Source organism: Gorilla gorilla, chromosome 1 (genome assembly GCF_029281585.2).
Source record: "Gorilla gorilla gorilla isolate KB3781 chromosome 1, NHGRI_mGorGor1-v2.1_pri, whole genome shotgun sequence".
Classification (NCBI taxonomy): Eukaryota; Metazoa; Chordata; class Mammalia; order Primates; family Hominidae; genus Gorilla; species Gorilla gorilla.
The window spans coordinates 240183494-240208441 of record NC_073224.2 but is presented as its reverse complement, the minus strand read 5'-3'; the positions used below and the strand labels follow the sequence as shown (position 1 = coordinate 240208441).

The following is a 24948-nucleotide window of genomic DNA, read 5'->3' as shown; positions in this document are numbered from 1 at the left end:
AAGCTGAGCAGGTGCCAGCACCATGCTACCTGTGCAGCCTGCAGAAGCACAAGCCAATTGAGCCTCTTTTCTGTCCCCCAGGCTGGAGTGCAGTGGCAAGATCTCTGCTCACTGCAGCCTCCGCCTCCTGGGATCAAGCGATTCTCCTGCCTCAGCCTCCCGAGTAGCTGGGACTACAGGCACCGCCACCACGCCCGGCTAATTTCTGTATTTTTAGTAGAAACGGGGTCTCACCGTGGTGGCCAGGCTGGTCTTGAACTCCTGACCTCAGGTGATCCGCCCGCCTCAGCCTCCCAAAGTGCTGGGATTCCAGGCGTGAGCCACTGTGCCTGGCCTACAGGCAACCGATTTTTCAACACAGGTGCCAAGACAATTCAATGGAGGAAAGAATGGTCTTTAACAATCACACCACTGCACTCCAGCCTGGGAAACACAGCCAGACTCCATCTCAAAAAAAAAGCAACTGACAAATAGAAGAGTGAGCTGTGGGACAACTTCAACTGATATACATGTAACTGGAGTCAGTCCCAGAAGAGGAGAGCTGCCCCAGCTCCGCCTGTCCCTACCCCCAGGGTCCCCCACACCCGTTGCCCCGTCCAGGTCAGAGTGAGCCCAACGGCTCAGATGCCGCTGCCTTCCTCTGCCCACCTTCCTCTCTCCACGCTCCATGCTGAGCTTATAGGCTGACTGTAAGTTCATTCTCACATTGCTATAAAGAAACGCCTGACAGTGGGCCGGGTGCGGTGGCTCAAGCCTGTGATCCCAGCACTTTGGGAGGCCAAGACAGGCAGATCACTTGAGGTCAGAAGTTCGAGACCAGCCTAGCTTCAACAAGGTGAAACCCCGTCTCTACTAAAAATACAAAAATTAGCCAGGCATGATGGTGGGTGCCTGTAATCCCAGCTACTCGGGAGTCTGAGGCAGAAGAATCACTTGAACCCGGGAGGCGGAGGTTGCAGTGAGCCGAGATTGTGCCACTGCACTCCGGCCTGGGTGACAGAGACTCTGTCTAAACAAAACAAAACAAAACCCAACCTAACAAAGAAAACCTTACTACAGAGCTACAGTCATCAAGAAGACAGTGTGATTGATAATAGAACAAGGATAGATGTATAGATGGATGGAAAAGAATTTAGGGTTCAGAAATAGGTCCTCACATTTACAGTCAACTGATTTTCTTCCCTTTTTTTTTTCTGAGACAGGGTCTCACTCTCAGCCCATCACCTCGGCAGGACCCTGCTGACCCTGCAGACCACTGGACCCTCAGGACACTGAGGTGTGAATGCCAGGAGGGGCCAGTGGGACATCAGGGAGGCTGCCACCCCAGGGCCCTTGCCCTGGCTGCGTCCGAGGTGGGTACAACCCTGGGGCTCCAGGGGGCAGTGGGGCAGCAGCCAGGCACGGTGAAGAGACAGTCCTGGACCCAGGTGAGCACAGAACCTGGCGGGGCGAGCTTTGGCCTCACCTCTCACAAGCCCTGGCTCCAGGCAGCCCCAACCCCACCCCCATCCCTAACTTCCCGGCGTCTGGAGTTCATGGGCCTGGCCTAGACTTCGGTCACCACAGGGACTGAGGTTCTCCAGATTTCAAAAGCCTGTGATCTGCGGTTGTGTTGCCCCGTTCCCCCGGGCAGCAGACAAGCCCAGACACACACAGCCCAGACACCCCAGAGGCAAAGGAATTCAGCAAACATTTATTGATCCTTGGTCCCCATCAAGGAGGCAGTGGGAGATGAACTGGAAGTGACCAGGGGCTGCCAGCCACACCCCCTCCACCAAGAAGATGACTTTCATCTATTATTCAGCAGAAAACCAAAAGCCAAGATAAACGTCACTGGGGAGGGGCAGGGACAGGGGACTGGGCCAGACCCCAGCTGCTGAGCAGCCACCACCTGAGGTGGGGAGGGGCAGGAAATGTCTGGAGAGTAGGGAGGGCAGAAAGGACCCCCGCGTGAGGGGGCACTCCACGTCTGGGGCCACAGGACGCAGGGTGGGGAGGGCAGAAAGGACACCCCGCGGGAGGGGGCACTCCACGTCTGGGGCCACAGGACGCAGGGTGGGGAGGGCAGAAAGGACCCCCACGTGAGGGGACACTCCACGTCTGGGGCCACAGGACGCAGGGTGGGGAGGGCAGAAAGGACCCCCGCGTGAGGGGGCACTCCACGTCTGGGGCTACAGGACGCAGGGTGGGGAGGGCAGAAAGGACACCCCGTGGGAGGGGGCACCCCACGTCTGGGGCCACAGGACGCAGGGTGGAGAGGGCAGAAAGAACCCCCGCATGCCTAAACAGGTTCTGGTGGGCGTCCTGGCTGGGTGTAGGCAGAGGCTGGGCTCCCGGAGGCCCGAGGGGGGCTCTGAGAAGGGGGCGGCCTGAGGGGGAGCCCAGGACAGCCCCTATGCTGTCCGTCCAGCCCGGCCCCTCAGGCTGTGTTTCCTGAGACCTCCCTAGTCTAACCCAAACCTCCCAGCTCTGTCATTCAAAGGGATGGATTAGGTCCCCGTGGGTCCATTTCCCTGTTTTGGGTGCTGAGGACAGAGCTTCCGGACAGACTCAGCCCTTGCCCTCTGGAGCCCCATCCAGCTGGGCCCGGATGATGCACCACCCAGCCTGCAGCAGATGGGATGGACAAGTTAGGAGGAAAGAAAGGGGAAAAGCCGGGGGGCAGGTGGTGTGGAGCACAAAGCAACCCAGACTGCGAAGGGACTGCCCAAGGACTGTGATTCCCCCAGAACCTGAGTGGTCCCTGGGCAGCTATGCAGGGCCCTTTCGCCACAGTGGAGAGGGCATTCAAGGCCAGAGCCTGGTGGAGAGATGCCCTGCCCTCTTAGGACCCACAGCCCGGGTGACTTTGTGGGGTGCCTCTCCTACCCTGAGGTCCTCCCCACACTCCCAGCTTCGCTGCCCCAGGCCCTCCTTCCCCTTCTGCCCTGATGCCTTCTCTGAGCAGCTCCCCTCCCCCGGCCACGCTGAGCTTCCAGCTGCCCCCAAGAAGACCGTCCCTTCCCGTGCTGAGGGGGCCTCCCTCACGGGGTCTCAGGCTCCCAAGGAGAAGGGGGCCTCCCTCACGGGGTCTCAGGCTCCCAAGGAGAAGAGCTACTTTGAGGCTCCCCTGGAACCAGGACCCCCAGAGTAGGACTGCTGGGGGGACCAAGGGTGGGGCCCCCAGCCCAATGCTACCCCTCCCAGGGTCACTGGCCTGGCCCTCGGAGCTCAGGGAGGGGGCAGGGCAGCCAGGGGCCAGGGGTGGCCTGGCTTGGCGGGCCTGGGAGGCTCCTACAAGCTGTGCACGGCTGTGTCCTGGAGGGCCCAGGGGGCTCCTGATGGAGGCACAGACTGGGGCCTAGAGGGCCAGCGCTGGTGGGACGGCTCACTCGCCTCCCGTGGGCCCTGGTGAACTCGGCCCCAGTTGGGAAATGGCCCTGGGTGCGGCTCAGGGGGAGACCCTCTGCCTCGGCTGAGTGCCTCGAAATGCGCCGGGCCCCCCCGAACACAGGACAGGGATGGCGACCGCGGCGCTGGTTCAGGGGACCGGGATGGCGACCGCGGCGCTGGTTCAGGGGAACGTCCGGCGCTGCCTGGTAACTCGGTGGTCGACAACGGCACGTGCTCGGGACTATGAGGGAGGAGCCCCCAGTCCTCACCCACTGGGGAGGCGGAACCTCCCTTGCCGGGGCAGGGGAGGCTGCGGGCAGGGCCGACGCCCTCGTGAGCGACGTCCTTGGCCCCGGCACTCGGTGTCCACAGCCCAGCTCGGACCCGCGCGCTCCCGCCAGGCGCCCCCCGCACAGACGCCTGGGGGAGGGGTCTGCGGTGGGCACGGGCAGCTCTGCGCTTAACAGGAGAACCCAGCGGGGGTCTTCAGGGCCAATGGCGGCCGCCCTCATCCCAGCGCCGCGCAGGACCGCAGCCTCCGCCTTCCGCGGTCCGGGGACTGGGAGTCGGGAAAGGGGCCTCCGAAAAGTAACTTGCCCGGCGATGCTGCGCGACCGCCTTCCAGCACCGGGAAGATTCTGGGCACTCAGGGACGTTGAGCTTCCCACCTGAGCCTCCGAGGGGACCCCTCACAACCGCCACCGCAGAGCGAGGAAAACCCAACGCGGGGGCAGAGGGCGCGTGCGCGTGCGGGGCTGCAGGGATGCGGAGGGGAGGGCGCGGAGGGGAGGGGAGGGCGCGGAGCGGAGGGGTCGCCCTCAGTCCTCGGTCCCGCCCCCAGCCACCTGCAGACCGCGGCCCTGGGAGGAGGGCGGGACCCCGGCGCGGCGTGGCTGCGGGGCGCTCCCAAAGTCAACTCTTCACCAAGACAAAGAAAGAAAAGTCGTGACGCAGACTCTGGAATAATAAATACGTATTCTCTGCTACAGTCTCGGCAAAGACCACGGCCCTAGAACGGGGCGCCGCCTCCGATGCAGTCCCAGGGCCACAGCCTCAGCGCAGCCACGGCCTCCAGGGCCCACCCGGGCCCTGCGGCCCCGCCCTGGGGGCGGCGGGCAGCGCCCGGGTCACACCCGGCAGCAGCGGCGGCGCGAGCAGAGGGAAGGGGCCGCCGAGCGATGGCAGCAGCGGGCGGCCCGCGTAGACCTCGGGCGCTGGGGCCTCTGCGGGGGCAGCCGGGGACAGCGAGGCCGGGCGGCGGGAGGGTCCCAGCTGGCGCAGGCAGGCTGCCAGGTGGCCCAGCAGGCGGGAGCGCACGTCGGCCGGGACGCCCTCGCAGCCGGCCAGGAAGCGGTTCACCTCCTCCAGACACTCGTGGAAGCCGGCGCGGTACTTGCCCAGGACGGCGGGGTCGGCGCTGAGCACGGCTGCGGGAGCGACACAGGAGGAGAGGTCGGTGCCGGGTCCCGGGGGTCCCGCGCCCTCCCCCCGCCTCCAAGCCGCCGCCGCCCGCGCCTCACCCGTCACCTGCACGCGACGCAGGCTCCGCAGGTGTCTCACGGTCATCTCCAGGATGTCCGCCTTCTCCAGCTTCGAGTGGCGGGAGCTCTGGGGGCGGGGATAGGCGGGAGGTCCAGGTTAGCTGAGACCCAAACTCCGGGTCTCGGGCCTTCGCCCCCGACTTACCTCTTTTCTGAGGGCGTCCAGGATGAGGGTTTTGAGCTGAGCGAGGCTCTCGTTAATGCGCGCTCGGCGCCGCTTCTCCATGACCGGCTTGGAGGACTGCGGGTCGGGCACCGGCTGAGTCCCGCGTTCCTCCGTCCCTCCCGCCCCCCGGTCGCCCCCCTCACGCCCGGCCGGGACCCCACCTTGCGGTGCTCGGCCGCGCTCCGGGGCTTGTCTGGGGTCCGGCTGGCGCTGGCCGGCGCTCCTGCCATCGGCGAGGCGCTCGGTTTCCCCGGCGTGTCTGCGGCTATGGTGCGCCCCGCGCCTCCCCGTGCCGGGTGGAGCGCGCCGCCACGGACCACGGGCGGGCTGGCGGGCGAGCGGCGAGCGCGCGGCGATCCGAGCCCCTAGGGCGGGTCCCGGCTCCAGGCCCGAGCGCCTCAGGCCGTTTCCCTATTTAAGGCCTCGCCGCCGCGGGGTGTGTGAACCCGGCTCCGCATTCTTTCCCACACTCGCTCCAGCCAATCGACGGCCGCGCTCCTCCCCCGCTCGCTGTCAGTCACGCTTCGGCTCCGGGCGCGGCCTCCGCGGGCGACAATGGCATGCGGGGCCCCCGCCCGCGCCCCCCTCCGACACGGCTGGGGACAGGGCCGGGTGATCCCGCGCTCCCCGATGCAGCCAGGGCCGAGCAACGCGCCGGGAGGGGCCGCTGGGGGGCGAACGGGGACCGGGACCCCCGGGGCTGGGCGGAGTCTTGGGGCTGACTCTCCCGCCCAGGGGGCCGGGAGCCGGGGCTGGACGGAGCTGGGGCTGGCCGCGCGGGAAGTCGGGAAGGAAATTTCCCCAGTGGCGCAGGGTCCGGCGGCGCCGAGGTGTGGGCGAGCCTCGGTCTCGAGCCTCTTGGCTTCCTCCGCCCGCCCCCACTCCGGTCCCGGTTTGGGCCCTGCTCGGTCTCCGAGTTTGATCCGACACCAGCTCGGCCTCCGGGGGTCCCACCCTCAGGTGTGCGGCCTGGAGCACGGAGGGCTGCAGAAAGCCTTGGGAGCGACAGAGCCGGGGGAAGGTCGGCGGCCGGGTCGGCAGGCGGGAGGGCGGAGTCAGCGGACGGCGAAGGGGCGCACGGGTGGCCCCGCAGAGCAGGGCCGGTGATGGCGCGGGCCGGGCAGGACCACGAGGAGCAGAACGTGCGCGTGACGCGAGCGGGCTGGTGACGTCACCAGGCACCGGGGCGATGACGCAAGCCTGCTGGGATGACGTCATGTGGCCCGTGTCGCCACGTGCTTCCAGGTGACCCGCTGGCGAACTCAGCAGCGGCAAAGTGGGGCTCACAGAAAAATGAGGGGCCACTGTTAATATAACTGCAAAGGGGCAGGTTGCGTAAAACAGGGCTGTGGTTATTTTCGTGTTTGCTGTTTTTATTTCGAATGCCGCTGCGGGGCACGTTGGTCCTTTCCGCACTCGGGGTCCCCGGTGGCCTCACGCGTCCGTGCAGCGGAGGCTTCCTGAGCCCCCTGGAGAGCCGGGCCTGGGCCCGCGTGTGGAGACCCTCCCGGGCTTTTAATCCGGGCAGGAGGCAGATGGCAGACTCAGCAGTCACGCCGTTGTAAGAGAACCGAATTAGGTGGGTGGCCGGGGTGGACAAAAGCCTTCTTTACGCCGGGTGGTCCCAAAGGCTTCTGCGGGGTGGGGGGTCCTCAGGGGGGAAGCCTCAAGGGAGGGCGTGGCATTCCCGGGGTGCGAAGGGGGCGCAGGGACGAGGGAGGTGGGGAGGGGGAGCTGGGCCAGCGAGAACCGGGAGCTTCTGGTCGGGGAGGGAGTCGGGGAACTTTTTGGGGAGCTTTTCTGAGCCAGGGAGTCGGCTGATTGGCAGGTTCGCCCCTGCCCGGGCACCTGGACCCAGGGTTTCTGTGCGGAAGCTTTCCCCTCCCCTCGGACCCCACGTCTAATCCGGCCCCAAGCAAAGTCCTGCGGCCCACGCGGGAAGGCGCCCTCTTCGCGGCGCTGACCCCGGCCCTCCGCGGTCCCCCTGAGGCGCCCGCCACACCCCGCCGCTTGCACAGGGGCGCGCGCCTCTGGGGGGCTGCGAGGCCGGAGCGGGGGTGGCGCCCTCTCCGCCGAGAGGCTGTCTACGCCCCTCGCCGACTGGGGAAAGCCGCGGGGGCTGGGCGGGCGTCTCGGAGGTGGCCCCGCGAGCACTTAAGCCCCGGCTCTCCTGCCCCGACCTCTGTGCGCGCGCCTCGGCGCTGGAGAGGCTCGGACCGGCCCCGTAGCCCAGGAGGTGGTGTGGATGGTGTCCCCGTCCCGCGTCCCTCCCCGGCCTGAGCGCTGGGCCCGGGCGGGAAAGCCCGCGAGCGCCCCCAGTGGCCGCAGTCGCCGCCGCCTCCTGCTGGGGGTCATCCCAGGGGAGCTGCCGGCCTGAATCTCCCCAGCCCCTGGGCCCCGACTTGGGAAGAAATTTGGGGGGGCTCTGGGCCTCCCCCAGTCCCTAGACAGGCAGGGAGTTCAGGATGGGAGGAGGAGCCTGAGGATCGTTTTTATTTATTCATTTTTGTAGAGACGGGGATCCCCCTATGTTGCCCAGGCTGGTCTCGAACTCCTGGCCTGAGACGATGCTCCTGCCTCGGCCTCCCAACGTGCTGGGACTACAGGCGTGAGCCTCCTCCCTGCCAAGCATGGCTGGGACTGATCTTTCCCTCATTGGTTGTTAGATGGGCTCACTTCCCCTCCTGGTACCTGTTTTCTCATCTGTAAAAGGGAGCTAACATTTTTTTTTTTTTTTGAGGCAGCATCTCGCTCTGTTGCCCAGGCTGGAGTGCAGTGGCACCACAACCTTTGCCTCCCGGGTTCAAGCGATTCTCCTGCCTCAGCCTCCCAAGTAGCTGGGATTACAGGCATGCACCACCACGCCCGGCTAGTTTTTTGTATTTTTAGTAGAGATGGGGTTTCACTGTGTTGGCCAGGCTGGTCTTAATAGGAGATTCTACTTTTTTTTTTTTCTTTTTTGAGACAGAGTTTCACTCTTATCGCTCAGGCTGGAGTGCAGTGGCACGATTTGGGCTCACCACAACCTCTGCTTCCTGGATTCAAGCGATTCTCCTACCTCAGCCTCTGGAGTAGCTGGGATTACAGGCATGTGCCGCCACACCTGGCTAATTTTTGTATTTTTAGTAGAGATGTGGTTTCTCCATGTTGGTCAGGCTGGTCTCAAACTCCCCACCTCAGGTGATCCACGCACCTCAGCCTCCCAAAGTGCTGGGATTACAGGTGTGAGCCACCGTGCCTGGCCAGGAGATTCTACTTTTAAAGCCACTGACGGCGTCCAACTCATAGTGAGCACCCACGGCCATCTGCCAGGGTTCCTGCCCCCGGGCAGCAGGAGGGGTCCTCGCTGAGCAGAGGCAGGAGGGGCCACCAGCACTTGCCTCTGCTCTTCTGGAGAGGAAGAGACCGCCCCCCCCCCGCCCCCTGCCCCCCGCCAGGGAGCCCACTCCAGGGTCTCTGGGGACTGTGTTCCTCCCACGTTCTTTGCCACAGGACAGCTCCCATCTGTGTGTCTGTCTCTCTGGGTCTGTGCCCTTGGCCTCTGATGGTCCCCTCCCTGCCTCTCGAATCTGGCCTTGATTTGTGGTAGGGCCTCAGGGTTCCTGAGGGCCTTGGGGTTCCCTTGCTCTGAGTGTGGGGGTGGATCCCGGGCTGCAGCCTGGGATGGTGCCGACACCTGGGTTGGGGGCAGGTTGCGTTTTTCAGAGACGGCCGTGATAGTATCTCCCATCCCCATATCTTGAAATGCCTTCTACATGAGACTCTGTGACAGTCTCAGCCGGGAAGAATGGGGTGTTTGGCAGGACATGACTTCTGAGGCTGACTTGGAAGACGCCACGCGTACCTCACTGTCCTGGGACAGTCGCTCTTGGAACCCAGCTGCCGTGCTGGGAGGGAGCACGCCCTGGCCTCAAGGAGAGGCCCCGTGGAGGAATCAGCATTGGATTCCAGACTCCTGAGCAGCTTCCGGCGCAGGTCCCAGCGCGCCCCGTTCCACGGCCGCGCGCACACAGTAGGGTGGTTGCTGAGCGTGCTGTTTTGGGGTGGTTTGTGGTGCGGCACTCAAGACTGGAATAGTGGAGGTGGGCTGGGGCCCTGACCCAGGGAGAGTGACCCTTCCCTCCTCACCCCTGCTCCCTCCTCGCTGATCCCTTCCTCTCTTCCACAGAGGCAGAGGCTCAGCGACTTCCCCACCCGTCCCCCCCATCTAAGGGGTGCTTCTTGGGAGCCACTGAAATCCAGCCGACCCCCTGGCCCTGAGTGGGTCAAGCTCCAAATGGCGGGTGGCCCCGGGGCATCTGCACAGCCCCCTGTTAGCTAAGGGGGGTGACTGATGAGGACATTCACACGCCAGTGGGGAGACTGTGGGGAAAACCGGGGTGTCTTCTAGGCTGGACCTGGGGGCCTCAGCCTTGTGGGGGGGGTCTCCTCACATTGGGCCACTGTGGCCGCACTCCATGACCCCAGCCAGTGTCCCCAAAAGGCCTGTGAGGTTCTGGCTGTGACCTCCCCTCCCAACCTCTGACCCAGAGGTGGCGGCCGCCATCTCGCCACGGCCCTCAACACCCCCCTCACACACTGACTCCTGACATCAGAGACCTGTAGCCACCCCCTGCAGGTGGTCCTCAGCATGGTCCCCAACTCCTGCCCAGGGCAGTGGGCTGTGCACTCATGCAGCTGGGGCCAAAGCCACTGAGGAACCAAGGCTGGGGTCGGTGTGGGTTTCTCTCCCGGAGAGCCGAGGTGGGCGCAGAGCTGTTCCTGGGTGTTTGCTGGGATTGTAGTGACAGGAGGCCAGGGCTGCAGGAATCCAGGCTGCCAGAGAGAGACCAGGACTCAGGCAGAAGCAGCAGCACCAAGCTGGTGCCACTGCCACCCCACCTGCATGCCTTCTCAGCAGCGGTGGGAGCTGTGTCTGCAAGCGGGATGGTGCTGGAGTCTCCCCACCCTGCCTGTCTGGGATGCCCTCCCAGCCCGTTCCTGCTCCCAGCAGGCGCTGCTTTTCTCTCTGCTGCACCAGGACGAGGTGGGTGCCCTTGTCCCTCCTCACTGGCACTCCCAGACTGCTTTCCTTTTCCACCAAAACCACCCCCGCTTTGTGACCAGACCTCACTGTGTTGAAGTCATCGGCACCCCTTTCCTGCAGGAGGGGACACCTGCTCCCTGTCACTCTCCCGGCCATGCCTTCAAAATCCACACCAGCAATTCTCCAACTTTGACTTCCTCTCCTTCAGGGGTCCTGTCCCCTCCCCACTTACCCCACTGGGTCCTTTCTCCCAACTGCACCCCTCCACGGTCCAGCCTCTCCACTCCCTCTGCCCCCCTCCCAGCTCCCACCTCTGCTGTCCGCCAGCCCTGAGATCTCGGGCGGATGCACAGCCTGCATCTGCGGCTTCCTCCTCCCCTGTCTGTTCTCTCCTTATCAAGAGAAGCCTATCTGGCCGGCCATTGTGTCTGCCCCTCACCCTCCCTCCTTCCTGTTCATGTGGGCAGACCACAGCCCGTGTGGAATCCCGACCTTCTTGGTGGCTTAAGCACCACCTGCCTATTCTTTCCGTAGTGGGGATCAGGGCGGTGCCAGCGGCTTCCTGGGGCCTCTCACAGCCTGCGGCCCTGGGCCAAGGTCAGCTGGGTGAGAAGGGCCCAAGGGTAGCCATGCTGGACACCTGGGGCTGCTGTCCCTCAGCTGCCGGGCTCTCTGCCAGAGCCGTGCGGCCTGGAGTCCTACCCACTCTCAGTCAGCTTCCTCCTAACACATGGCCAGCGTTCCAGGAGGGCGAAGTGGAAGACTAGGGACTCTTGAGGCCAGGGTCCAGAATGCACATAGTAAAATCTCCACCACACTCCATCGGCCAAAGCAAGTCACAGCAGCCAGTTCCAGAGGAGTCGAAGCACACACTGACCCCTCCTCCCCTCCACTGCCTGCCTCTGCCCTCCTCTCGCAGGGGCAGGGCTGCCTGATGAGCCCCCTGGGTTTATCTGCCCTGCTGGCCCTGGGAAGGCTGGGATGAAAGTGTCATTTAGTGGCAGGGACTTTAGGGAGCCTGGTATGGCCAAGCCCTAGCCCCCGCAGCAGTGCCCCCCCCAGCAGTTCCCCCCACAGCAGTGCCCCCCGCAGCAGTGCCCCCAGGACAGCTGGGCCTGGGTCTCCAGTGGGTCGGAGTTTTCTGAAGCCAGCCGTGGGTCGACCTCGCACCCGGTGACTGCCCCAGGCGGAGGGGCATGCGTGGCCCAGCGCGGGGGCCCTGCCCGTGGCCGTGTGGGGTCAGGTGTCCGGCTCGGGGCTTCTGGGCCCCCTGCTCCCCAAAGGTGTGCAGCTCCCGCGTCCCCTGCCAGGTCCTTTAGGTCTAAGAGGGTCCCTCTTGTCCAGCGCGCCAGGCTCCACGTACCCCCAACCTCTCCCCAGCTGGGTGCCTCCCCCTGGCTGGAACGGCAGCCCTCCCTGCTCATGGGCCTGCCCCTCCACTCTGTCCTCCCTGACGCAGCCGGAGGCATGCTTCTAACCTGCAGACGCCCTCCCCGGGGTCCAAGCCCACCAGACACCAGGTGACTCTAAGTGGCCCACTGGGTCCGCTGTGTGGAGTGGGACCCTCCGCCCTGTCTCAGGTCCTGCTGTCCCAGGAAGCCCTTACAGGGGGCTGCAGCTGGGAGGTGACATGCCTGCCAAGTGGGTGGGGAGGCTCCGGCCCGGTAAGATGGGATCCAGCAGTGCGAGACTGTGGCCCAGGTCAGATGGTGGCAGCTCGGCCTTCCTGGTCCCAGGTGGAGAGACAGGGTGAGGCTCCTCCCCATGGGATCTGGAGGGGAGGGGCTGCCTGTATAATCAGCCCAGCCTCCGACGTCAACAATCCATGTTTCTTAGGAAAGGCGGCCAACCCAGGGTCTCCAGTGACACGTTTCCAGGTCATCATCCGCTGGCCACAGGGAATCACAGGCTCGGTGTGACTTTCTTAGAGCGCCGTGGTGCCCCTGTGGGGTTTCCCAGCCCATCCTGTCCTGTGGGACAGGCGGAGGCCCAGCCGTGTCATCGGAGTGACCTTCGAGCTCTAACCAAAGTCCACATGTCATCAGGAGCCATGAGTCACTCAGGTGCCATCCAGGGCGGCGGCTGAGGAGTGGTGACTGGCCAGATGGGAAGGTGGGGAAGGGTCTGGATTTGAATGAGAGCGAGGGAGTGGGCTGCAGGCTGGTAGACTCCTCCAGATGGATGAGGCCAGACCCCTGCAACAGCCAACCTGAGCAAGGCTCAAGCCTCCCTGAGAGTCCAGGGCGCCAAGTCAGCCCTGCACCTGGCCCAGGCCTCGGACCCTGACAGGGCTCACCCACCTGAGATCACCCTGGCTCTGCGGGAAGGCAGGGAGCTTTGGCATGATCCTCCACGGGTGAGGATCACGTAGAGACGTGTAGAGACACGACGAAGCACGAAGACCCGTGTTTGACGGGTTGCCAGGTGCCCACATCAGAGCTCATTAAATTACACATTAAATAGATGCACGTGTGTGTGTCAATCTCACCTAATTCAAGTTGTAAAAAATCAGACTCAGAGTTTTTACACTCAGGAGTGTTTTAGCGGGTGCGCCTCAAGATTCTAAATTCAAACGCACACGGAATAAAACATTTCGGTTTATCGCCAGGCACGGTGGCTCGCACCTGCCATCCCAGCCCTTTGGGAGGCTGGGGTGGGCGGATCACCTGAGGTCAGGAGTTGGAGACCAGCCTGGCCAACATGGTGAAACCCCGTCTCTACTAAAAATACAAAGATTAGCTGGGTGTGGTACCGCGCGCCTGTAGTCCCAGCTACTCGGGAGGCTGAGGCAGGAGAATCACTTGAACCCGGGAGGCAGAGGTTGCAGTGAGCCGAGATCGCACCACTGCACTCCAGCCTGGCAACAGAGCAAGACTCCGTCTCAAACCATTTAGGTTTATCATTTAAGGAGAAAGACTGGAGAATGTTATTGAATTTATTAAGAAATCAGAATGAGGCTGAGGAGGGAGGATCACTTGAGCCGAGGAGGGAGGATCACTTGAGCCCAGGAGTTCAAGACCACCCTGGGTAAGTGGTTGCATCTAGTGAGACCCGATCGCTGTTTAAAAAAGAGAAAGGGGGGAAGAAATCAGAATGTTTGACAACTTACCATTCAGCACATGTTTACATTTTACGTTTAGTTTCATTAAACATACAAGGCAGGTGTAGCAGTGAACTAACATTCTGGTGAGGGAGAAAGACCCTGGCAGCGGTTACTGAAGGGCGGAGGATGGTGGGGATGTGTGGAGGATGGAGGGCAGTGGGATGTGTGGAGGATGGAGGATGGAGGGCGGTGGGATGTGTGGAGGATGGAGGGTGGTGGGATGTGTGGAGGATGGAGGGCGGTGGGATGTGTGGAGGATGGAGGGTGGTGGGATGTGTGGAGGATGGAGGGTGGTGGGATGTGTGGAGGATGGAGGATGGAGGATGGAGGGCGGTGGGATGTGTGGAGGATGGAGGGCGGTGGGATGTGTGGAGGATGGAGGGTGGTGGGATGTGTGGAGGATGGAGGATGGAGGGCGGTGGGATGTGTGGAGGATGGAGGGTGGTGGGATGTGTGGAGGATGGAGGATGGAGGGCGGTGGGATGTGTGGAGGATGGAGGGTGGTGGGATGTGTGGAGGATGGAGGATGGAGGGTGGTGGGATGTGTGGAGGATGGAGGGCGGTGGGATGTGTGGAGGATGGAGGGCGGTGGGATGTGTGGAGGATGGAGGATGGAGGGTGGTGGGATGTGTGGAGGATGGAGGATGGAGGGTGGTGGGATGTGTGGAGGATGGAGGATGGAGGATGGAGGGTGGTGGGATGTGTGGAGGATGGAGGGTGGTGGGATGTGTGGAGGATGGAGGGCGGTGGGATGTGTGGAGGATGGAGGGTGGTGGGATGTGTGGAGGATGGAGGATGGAGGGTGGTGGGATGTGTGGAGGATGGAGGATGGAGGATGGAGGGTGGTGGGATGTGTGGAGGATGGAGGGTGGTGGGATGTGTGGAGGATGGAGGGTGGTGGGATGTGTGGAGGATGGAGGATGGAGGGTGGTGGGATGTGTGGAGGATGGAGGATGGAGGATGGAGGGTGGTGGGATGTGTGGAGGATGGAGGGTGGTGGGATGTGTGGAGGATGGAGGGCGGTGGGATGTGTGGAGGATGGAGGGTGGTGGGATGTGTGGAGGATGGAGGGTGGTGGGATGTGTGGAGGATGGAGGGCGGTGGGATGTGTGGAGGATGGAGGGTCGGGGACAGGTCTCAAGGGCTGGAGTGAGAGCGTGCCTGTGTGGGCCAGGCATGGCCCAGAGGCCCCGGCTTTGGAGCCAAGAGCCTGGGATGGGGGCAGGAGTGGGGTGACCGGAGGGGACACTGGGAGAGGCCAGAGGCCACGATGCGGGAACCAAGGCCCGGCTGGTTGCCCGAGAGGTAGGGAGAACGGTGTGAGGTTTTGTGCGGATCAGCCTGGCGACTGGGTGAAGAGCGGATTGTGGGGTCAGCACGGGAGCAGGACCACCTGGACGTGTCCACAGGAGCCCGTGTGAAAGGCTGCTGTGGTCTGGACCAGGGCACGCGGGTATAAGTGGTTAGGACCAGTCTTGGGACGATTTTTGTTGTTGCCAGATAGTTAAAGGGCTTAAAAATAAAATCAAAGCTGGACACAGTGGCTCATGCCTGTCCTCCCAGCTCTCTGGGAGGCCAGTGGGGGAGGATCGCTTGAGCCCAGATGGCTGCAGTGAACCACAATCACATCAGAGCACTCTAGCCGAGGTGATAGGGCAAGACCCTGTCTCAAAAAATAATTTTTTTTTTTGAGGCTTGCTCTGTCGCCCAGGCTGGAGTGCAGTGGTGCGATCTCGGCTCACTGCGAGCTCCACCTCCCAGGTTCACACCATTCTCCTGCCTCAGCCTCCCAAGTAGCTGGGACTACAGGCGTCCGCCACCACGCCCGGCTAATTTTTTGTATTTTTAGATCTCCTGACCTCGTGATCTGCCCGCCTTGGCCGGCCGCGGTGGCTCACGCCTGTAATCCCAGCATTTTGGGAGGCCAAGGCGGGCGGATCACAAGGTCAGTAGATTGAGACCATCCTGGCTAACACAGTGAAACCCCGTCTCTACCAAAAATACAAAAATTAGCCGGACGTGGTGGCGGACACCTGTAGTCCCAGCTAGTCGGGAGGCTGAGGCAGGAGAATGGCGTGAACCCGGGAGGCGGAGCTTGCAGTGAGCCGAGATCGGGCCATTGCACTCCAGCCTGGACAACAGAGCGAGACTCTGTCTCAAAAAAATAAAATAAAATAAAATAAAACACATATATCCATATATCCAACATTATTGATCCTGTATAAAAGGTTTAAGGAAGTTTAAGTTAGTTTGTAAGTAGCTGTTATGATTTCCTACATCATAAGTAGAATATTGAGGTTTGTAACTAGAAGTTGTATATTGTGTGGCTATGTTATTGAATGCACACAAGTTTGAAATTACTATTGAGCTCAACCGTTTTTTAAAAAAATGAAAGGTCTCACATGTTTATTACTGAACCCAGCCAACCAACGCATTCATAACAGATTCAGAGAGAAAAAACAGATCCCCAGGCCGGGTGCAGTGGCTCACACCTGTAATCCCAGCATTTTGGGAGGCAGAGGCAGAGGCAGATCACCTGAGGCTGGGAATTCAAGACCAGCCTGACCAACATGGTGAAACCCCGTCTCTACTAAAAATGCAAAAAATTAGCCAGGCGTGGTGGTGGGCCCCTGTAGCCCCAGCTAGTCGGGAGGCTGAGGCAGAAGAATGGCATGAACCCGGAAGGCGGAGCTTGCAGTGAGCCGAGATCGCGCCACTGCACTCCAGCCTGGGCGACAGAGCGAGACTCCGTCTCAAAAAAAAAAAAAAGAAAATTAGCCGGGCGTGGTGGCGCATGCCTGTAATCCCAGCTACTCGGGAAGCTGAGGCAGGAGAATCGCTTGAACCCGGGAGGTAAAGGTCATGGTGAGCCAAGATCGCGCCACTGCACTCTAGCCTGGGCAACAAGAGCAAACTCTGTCTCAAAAAGAAAAAGAAAAGAAAAAAGAAAAAATTTATTCCCAGTAAAACATGTTCAACTCTCCAGATCGTGGTGACATTTCCAGCTTGATGTGGTAACGTGATTGTGAGCTTCAGGTATGACCTTCAGCATAAATACGTGTGCCATCTCCCGTGCAATTCTTACAGACCCAGCTCGGCTGTTCTCCAGTGTCTCCTTTGGGAGTTGTACCTGATTTTATTACCAGTTTTCATCTGAATCCACTGGGGAATGGGACGATTTTGCTTTTGTTTCTTGGCCAGGAATCGCTTAATTCTGAAAGTCTGGTGAGAAGACACGGCGAGAATCGGGGTCCAGCACAGATGATGGCGACAGCCGAGGAGGGAAGGGAAGGGAGGGGGCTCAAGCTTTTATCGTTATGGGACCTCCTGTGTCTATTATGCTTTCTTCCATGATCTTTGTTAGTATGTTAATGACATTGTTAATATATCCACACCTGCTTCCTTTTACTTAATATTTGTGTGGTATGCTTCTTTCCATTGCTTGATGTTCAAACTTGCTGTGTCTTTATGTTTCAGATGATTCTTGTCTCTGGAAGCCACACAGAGCCAGTTGTTTGTTTTGTTTCTTTCTTTCTTTTTTTTTTTTTTTTTTTTTTGAGACAGAGTTTCGTTTTTGTCCCCCAGGCTGGAGTGCAATGGCACGATCTCGGCTCGCTGCAACCTCTGCCTCCCAGGTTCAAGCAATTCTCCTGCCTCAGCCTCCCAAGTAGCTGGGATTACAGGCACCTGCCACCAAACCCCACTAATTTTTTGTATTTTTAGTAGAGACAGGGTTTCACTGTGTTGGCCAGGCTGGTCTTGAACTCCTGACCTCAGGCGATCCACCTGCCTTGGCCTCCCAAAGTGCTGGGATTACAGGTGTGAGCCACCACGCCCGGCGTTTTGTTTCATTTTTATTTTTGAGACACGGTCTTGCTCTGTTGCCCAGGCTGGAGTGCAGTGTCGCAATCTCGGCTCACTGCAACCTCTGCCTCCCGGGTTCAAGCCATTCTCGTGCCTCAGCCTCCCGAGTAGCTGGGAGTGCAGGCACACACCACCACGCCTGGCTGTTTTTTTTTTAGAGGTGGGGTCTCACTATGTTGCCCAGGCTGGTCTCAAACTCCCAGGCTCAAGCAATCCTCTAGGCTTTGCTTCCAAAGTGCTGAAATTACAGATGTGAGCCACCATGCCCTGCCTGATTTGTTTTTTGTTTTTTGTTTTTAACCAGCCTGACAATCTTGGTCATTTAGTCCACATGAATTTTGGGCTTTTGGCCTGGAGAACTATGAGAGAATACATTTCTGTGGTGTGAAGTTTAACACCCAGTTTGTGGTACATTGTTCAGCAACCCCAGGAAACTAAAGCAAGTGACTGCAGGTCTGGTCACCTTCCTCGGTGCCTGTGCCTGGGGTTGGTTCTGTCGAAGCAGGAAGACAACTGGCAGAGATGGGATGAAGTAACCAAAAGGAAAGGAAGATTCTAGCACCGTACGTCAGCATTAAGAAATCAGGAAACGGGCCGGGCGCGGTGGCTCACGCCTGTAATCTCAGCACTTTGGGAGGATGAGGCGGGCGGATCACGAGGTCAGGAGATCGAGACGATCCTGGGTAACACGGTGAATGCCCGTCTCTACTAAAAATACAAAAAATTAGCCGGGCGTGGTGGTGGGCGCCTGTAGTCCCAGCTACTCGGGAGGCTGAGGCAGGAGAATTGCTTGAGCCCTGGAGGCGGAGCTTGCAGTGAGCCGAGATCGCACCACTGCACTCCAGCCTGGGCGACAGCAAGACTCCGTCTCAAAAAAAAAAAAAAAAAGAAAAGAAATCAGGAAACATATACCATGTTTAACAGGGCATCTAAAATGATAAAAATAAACAGAAAATCCTGGGTTTTTTGTTTGTTTTGCTTGGGTTTGGTTTGGTTTTGAGACAGGGTCTCACTCTGTCACCCAGGCTGGAGTGCAGTGGTGCGATCACAGCTCACTGCAACCTCCACCTCCCGGGTTCAAGCTATCCTCCCACCTCAGCCTCCAAAGTAGCCAGGACTACAGGTGTGCGCCACCACGCCCGGCCAATTTTTTTATGTATTGCAGGGACAGGGTTTCACCATGTTGCCCAGGCTGGTCTCAAACTCCTGGGCTCAAGCCATCTGCCTGCCTCGGCCTCCCAAAGTCCTGGGACTGTGGTGTTTGTTTGTTTGAGACAGGGTCTTGTTCTTGTCGCCCAGGCTGGAGGGCAGTGGCGCGATCTCAGCTCACTGCAACCTCCACCTCCAGGGCTCAAGCAATTCTCCTGCCTCAGCCTCTCGAGTAGCTGGGACTACAGGTGTGCGCCACCACACCCAGCTAATTTTTGTATTTTTAGTAGAGATGGGGTTTCACCATGTTGGCCAGGCTGGTCTTGAACTCCTGACCTCAAGTGATTTGCCCGCCTCGTCCTCCCAAAGCGCTGGGATCACAGGCGTGAGCCGCCACCCCGCCTCCTCTTTGGTTTTCAGATGCTGACAATTTTGGTGAACCCTGAGATTTGCTGGGAGACGGGGAAGGGCCAGGATTCATATTCAGAATATGTTGATTTTTCACTCTTACACTTGTTTATTTAAAAATTATTTATTTATTTGAATCTTATTTAAATATTTTATTTATTTGTTTATTACTGAGTCTTAGCTATCCTTCTCTTGTTATGTGCTGTGTGTAACAACGACAATTTGGGAACAGCCTAAGTATTCAGTGATGTGGGATGGGTTAACTAAATTAACTAAATTAACTCTGTACTGTAACAGGCTCATTATTCCATGGGAAACATGCAGTTGTTAAAACAACCTGCACAGATGCGTCCACCAACACGGATAGATGCGTGTTTTTGTTTTTTGGGTTTTTTTTTTTTTTTTTTTTTTGAGACAGGGTCTCGCTGTCTCACCCAGGCTGGAGTGCAGTGAAGCGATCTCGGCTCACTGCAGCCTCCACCTCCCAGGCTCAAGTGATTCTCCTGCCTCAGCCTCCCAAGTATCTGGGATTACAGGCGCCCACCACCACGCCCAGCTAATTTTTGTATTTTTAGTAGAGATGGGGTTTCACCATGTTGGCCAGGCTGGTCTCAAACTCCTGACCTCAGGTGATCCACCCGCCTCGGTCTCTCAAAGTGCTGGGATTACAGGTGTGAGCCACCGCGCCCGGCCCATGCCCAGTTAATTTTTTGCATTTTTAGTAGGGACGGAGTTTCACCATATTGGCCAGGCTGGTCTTGAACTCCTGACCTCAGGTGATCTGCCTGCCTCGGCCTCCCAAAGTGCTGGGATCACAGGCGTGAGCCCCTGTACCTGGCCTTTTTTGTTGTTGTTGTATTTTTAGTAGAGATGGGGTTTCGCCATGTAGGTCAGGCTGGTCTCGAACTCCTGATCTCAAATGATCCTCCCGCCTCAGCCTCCCGAAATGCCGGCATTACAGGCATGAGCCGCCTGGCCTGGATAGATGTTTATGATACACTGTTGCATGAATGAAGCGGGTTACAAAACGGTGAAAGTATGGTGAGGCCTTTTCACCTTTGCTTTTTATTGATGTGAAATTCATATAACATAAAACTAACCATTTTAAAAAATGAAATCCAGTGGCGTTTAGTTATTTACCACGTTGTCCAACCATCACCTCTGTGGAGTTCTGAAACATTGTCACCCCCAAAGGGGCTTGTGGCTCTGAAGCAATCACCCCCTGACTCCCCCTCCCTGGCCCCCAGTAACGGGGTTGGCTTCCTGTGCTGCGGCTCTACCAGTTACGGTCGTTTCCCCTGTGGTGAATGGAACCAACACTCTGCGGCCTTCGTGTCTGGCTCTTTCCACTTAGCATAACGTTTTCAAGGTTCTTTCACATGAATCAGTGCCTCCGTCCTTTTCATGGCTGCATAATATTCCATTGTGTGGACATTCCACACTTTGTGTGTCCATCCATCACTGATGGACGTGTGCTCCGTTTCTGCTACTTGTTTATTGTAAACTGTGCTGCCATGGACATTTGTATGCAAGTATCTGAACACCTATTTTCAATTCTTTTGGACACATGCCTAGAAGTGGAACTGCTGGGTTCCCGATAATTCTGAGCATCACGGCGGCCGCACTGTTTTACATTCTCAACAGCAATGCATGTACCAGGATTCCAGTTCCTCTATGTATTCCCCAGTGCTTGTTACTGCCTTTATGTTTATTTTATATTATTTTTTGAGACTGTCTTGCTCTGCTGCCCAGGCTGGAGTGCACTGGTGCAATCTTGGCTCACCACAATCTCTGCCTCCTGGGTTCAAGGGATTCTCCCGCCTCAGCCTCCCAAGTAGCTGGGATTACAGGCGTGCACCACCACGCCCAGCTAATTTTTGTATTTTTAGTAGAGATGGGGTTTCTACTAAAAATGTTGGCCAGGCTGGTCTCAAACTCCTGACCTTAGGTGATCCACCCGCCTCAGCCTCCCAAAGTGTTGGGATTGCAGGCGTGAGCCACCGCACCCGGCCTGGCCTTTATTTTTATTATTACAGTCATACTAGTAGGAAATAGCATCTCACTGGGGTTTTGATTTGCATTTCCCCAATTAATAATGATGTTGGGCATCACTTTACAGCCGTTTCTATGTCATTGGAGAAATATCTATTGAAGTCTTTTGGCCATTTGAAAATTGAGTTGCCTTTTTTTTTATTTTTATTTTTTATTGAGTTGTAAGAGTTCTCTATATGTCCTGGATGCTATGCCCTCATCAGATAGATAATTTGCAAATATTTCTTCCCATTCTATGGATTGTCTTTTTACTTTCTCAATAGTGTCCCAGAGTTCATTTTTGTAGAAATAAAAGATAGGTCTCTTTTATTAAAAAACAATCTGAGGCTCCGGGTGCAGTGGCTGACGCCTGTAATCCCAGCACTTTCAGAGGCCGAGGCAGGTGGATCACTTGAGCCCAGGAGTTCGAGATCAGCCTGGGCGACATGGCGAGACCCCATCTCTACTAAAAATACAAAAAATTAGCTGGGCCTGGTGGTGCACCCCCGTGGTCCCAGCTACATGGGAGGCTGAGGTGAGAGGATCGCTTTAGCCTGGCAGGCGGAGGTCGCAATGAGATGAGATCGTGCCTCTGCACTCCAGCCTGGGCGACAGAGTGAGAGACCCTGTCTCAAAAACACAAAAACAACAACAAAAAAAACACCAATCTGAGCAAATACTGCCCTAAACCGAGTGTTGTTATCTCTGGGTAGTTTGGAGTTCTTGTTTCTCAATTAACCATGGGGATGTTTTCCAAGTTTACTAATTTTGCAAGTTGGTAAATGGAAAATGAAACCATTAGTCCATGTGATGACAGCTTTAGTGCATCCTGTGAAGGATCTGGAATGCGCGATATTTAGGTGTTTCCAGGGTGTTGGGTGGGGGTGGGGATGCCGTCCGCTGTCCGGAGTGCCCGGCCCTGACAGTGCGTTTGCGACCCTGCCCACCCCCACTTTTGCTTTTCCCTGTCTTTCGGTCATTCGGTTTTGTTTCTTCCTCTCACTCTGGGGCATGCTTTGGGAAAGGGAAACCGAAACTGAAGCCAAATTTGGCCACCAGTGCAGGCTCGCCGGCACGCCCCCTGACGTGTGTGCCTCAGGCTTATAATAGGGCCGGGTGCTGCCTGCGGAAGCCGGCGGCTGAGAGGCAGCGAACTCATCTTTGCGAGTACAGGAGCTCGTGCCGCGGCCCACAGCCCACAGCCATGGTAAGGCAGATGTCACAGGTGGGGGGAGGTGGGCTCTGTGCCAGCCAATTTTCGTCTCCCTCCCCCAGCCAAGGTCTCCCAGGGGTGCAGGGAGAGCGGAGCTGCTCAGAGCTTGGCCAGGTTCTAAGTGTGCTCCTGAAAGCAGGTCACCCCTGAGATCCTCAGGGTGGGGCACAGAGGGGCACCCTAGCAGGTAAAGGGAGGCCACGGGATGGCGGTGGGCAGCTGGCCTTCTAGTAATGACCCCTCAGTGCCTTCTGTGCCTGGGGTCCCTGCCAACGGGATGTAGAGGACAGACAGGAGGGAGCACTGTCCCTGGGTACAGGAGCTCGCCCTGCAGCCAGTGCCTTGTGTGTGGTGGGCCTGGGACTGGCACTGCAGTCTCTGAGCCTGTGTGACGCCTGCAGGGCTGGGACCTGACGGTGAAGATGCTGGCGGGCAACGAATTCCAGGTGTCCCTGAGCGACTCCATGTCGGTGTCAGAGCTGAAGGCGCAGATCACCCAGAAGATCGGCGTGCACGCCTTCCAGCAGCGTCTGGCTGTCCACCCGAGCGGTGTGGCGCTGAAGGACGGGGTCCCCCTTGCCAGCCAGGGCCTGGGCCCCGGCAGCACGGTCCTGCTGGTGGTGGACAAATGCGATGAGCCTCTGAACATCCTGGTGAGAAATAACAAGGGCCGCAGCAGCACCTACGAGGTACGGCTGACGCAGACCGTGGCCCACCTGAAGCAGCAAGTGAGCGGGCTGGAGGATGTGCAGGACGACCTGTTCTGGCTGACCTTCGAGGGGAAGCCCCTGGAGGACCAGCTCCCGCTGGGGGAGTACGGCCTCAAGCCCCTGAGCACCGTGTTCATGAATCTGCGCCTGCGGGGAGGCGGCGCAGAGCCTGGCGGGCGGAGCTAAGGGCCTCCACCAGCATCCGAGCAGGATCAAGGGCCGGAAATAAAGGCTGTTGTAAAGAGAAATGGCTGCCTCTGTGTCTGTGCTTGCCCCTCCTCCAGCGTCCACCTCAGACCCCTGGTGATGGGGCGGGAGAAGTCAGGAGGGAGAACCCAGGGTCCATCCTGGTGACCAGGCCTGGGCTGCCAAGTGAAGGGATAAGGGTTTGCAGTTACAGCTTCGAGGGATCAAAATAGGGAGCCCCCCACCCCGAAACTGAAGTAAGACAGCTCTCCCCACCCTTTGGGAAATTAACTTCTAGGAAAAGAAAAAGAGACACAGTTGCTGGAGCCCATCCTGCCTGTCCTCCATCTGGGACAGCAGACGGCTTAGGCAGGGACCGGCCTGCTCAGATCAAAAGGGGAGGCTCCCAGTGGGCCCCTGGGAGCAGTAAGGGGTGAGTCCTTGGGGCCTGCCTGGTGGGCTGTGAGGCAGGCTCTCCATAGGAACTGGGGGCTGGGGGCCTCAGCCGTCCCTAGCCCAGCCTACACAGCCTGCTCCACCTGCCTGGGCTGGGCTAGGGAGGGGTAGAGACAGGTCCTGAGCACTCACATCACCACTGGGGCCAGCTGCAGAAGACAGCCTGGGTGGCTAAGCACACCCCCTCAAGGCTGTGCGTGAAGGAGGGGCCGTGGCCAGCAGTGGAGGGCACCTGGAGTTGGGGCTGACACCGTCCAGGAAGAAGAGCTTGTCCCAGGTGGGGGGCCCCCAATTCAGTACAAGCTACAAGCTACACCCCTTCCCCCACCCATGCACCCTTCTCTGTTTCTCCTATTCCAATTTGCTAAATGAGTCTCCTAGAAGCCAGCTGTTGGCCGGGATGCAGGGAGGACGGGGCACGGATGTCGGCTGGGACGCAGCGAGGACGGGGCACAGAGGGACATGCAGAGTCTGGACTCCAGGCACTTGGGCCTCAGCTTTCAGAGCCCTCGGGAGGATCCAGCTGGAGACACAGAGTCCCCCCGGTCTGTGGGGGTCCATATCCAGGTGGGGAGACCCCCGTCTGGCTGCACCAGGACCACTGTGTGCCCGCATGTGCCCAGCAGGGGGTGTCCTGGCTCCAGCCTTGTGTCCAGGTCCCCACCTCACCCCTGTGTCACAATGGGCGAGTGAAGCACTTAGCCGGGGGCCTTTCCCGAACCCCCAACGGGGGCAGGGCCTCCTTTGTGGCTTCTGGCTCAGAGATCTGTAGCTAGCCTGGGGTGAGGGGGGCACCACAGGCCCAGTCCTTTTTATTATTATTTTTTTTGACAGAGTCTCGCTCTGTCGCCCAGGCTGGAGTGCAGTGGTGTGATCTCAGCTCACTGCAAGCTCCACCTCCCGGGTTCACGCCATTCTCCTGCCTCAGCCTCCCGAGTAACTGGGACTACAGGCGCCCGCCACCACGCCCGGCTAATTTTTTTTTTGTATTTTTAGTAGAGGCGGGGTTTCACTGTGTTTGCCAGGATGGTCTCAATCTCCTGACCTCGTGATCCGCCCATCTCGGCCTCCCAAAGGGCTGGGATTACAGGCGTGAGCCACCGCACCCGTGCTTTTTTTTTTTTTTTTTTTTTTTTTGAGATAGAGTCTCACTCTGTCGCTCAGGCTGGAGTGCAGTGGCGCCATCTCGGTTCACTGCAACCTCCGCCTCCCGGGTTCAAGCGATTCTCCTGCCTCAGCCTCCCGAGTAGTTGGGATTAATGGTGCCCGCCACCTCGCCCAGCTAACTTTTTTTTGTATTTTTAGTAGAGACAGCGTTTCACTGTATTGGCCAGGCTGGTCTCGAATTCCTGACCTCATGATCCGCCCGCTTCAGCCTTCCAAAGTGCTAGGGTTACAAGTGTGAGCCCCCGCACCCGGCCTAATTTTTGTATTTTTAGTAGAGATGGGGTTTCATCATGTTGGCCAGGCTGGTCTTGAACTCCTGGCCTCAAGTGGTCTGCCTGCCTCAGGCTCCCAAAATGCTGGGATTACAGGTGTGAACCACTGGGCCTGACCGAGCCAGTCCTTTTTTTTAAAAAATTACTTACTTTTACCAGGGTCATACTCTCAGCTAGGCTGGAGTGCAGTGGCACAATCACCGCTCACTGCAGCCTCCACGTCCCACACTCAAGTGATCCTCCCGCCTCAGCCTCCCGACTAGCTGGGATTACAGGTGCGTGTC

The 24948-nt window shown here is 58.9% G+C and overlaps 3 protein-coding genes across 3 annotated transcripts; 1 reads left to right on the top strand and 2 right to left on the bottom strand.

Moving 5' to 3' along the window:
• Window positions 1–4328: 4328 nt before the first annotated feature.
• HES4 (hes family bHLH transcription factor 4) lies at window positions 4329–6297 on the bottom strand. The gene is made up of 6 exons (XM_063710810.1): window positions 6255–6297; window positions 5550–5746; window positions 5241–5444; window positions 5059–5154; window positions 4893–4980; window positions 4329–4799 (listed from the first exon to the last, which is right to left on the bottom strand). The coding sequence occupies exons 1-6, from the start codon at window positions 6295–6297 to the stop codon at window positions 4426–4428; spliced, it is 1002 nt and encodes a 333-aa protein (XP_063566880.1). The 3' UTR covers window positions 4329–4425.
• Window positions 6298–16289: 9992 nt separating this feature from the next.
• On the bottom strand, window positions 16290–17394 carry LOC129529164 (large ribosomal subunit protein eL39-like). Its single transcript, XM_055373234.2, has 2 exons — window positions 17383–17394; window positions 16290–16514 (listed from the first exon to the last, which is right to left on the bottom strand). The coding sequence occupies exons 1-2, from the start codon at window positions 17392–17394 to the stop codon at window positions 16290–16292; spliced, it is 237 nt and encodes a 78-aa protein (XP_055229209.1).
• A 4340-nt stretch (window positions 17395–21734) lies between these two features.
• On the top strand, window positions 21735–22831 carry ISG15 (ISG15 ubiquitin like modifier). Its single transcript, XM_055381846.2, has 2 exons — window positions 21735–21867; window positions 22275–22831. The coding sequence occupies exons 1-2, from the start codon at window positions 21865–21867 to the stop codon at window positions 22767–22769; spliced, it is 498 nt and encodes a 165-aa protein (XP_055237821.2). The 5' UTR covers window positions 21735–21864; the 3' UTR covers window positions 22770–22831.
• Window positions 22832–24948: the final 2117 nt, after the last annotated feature.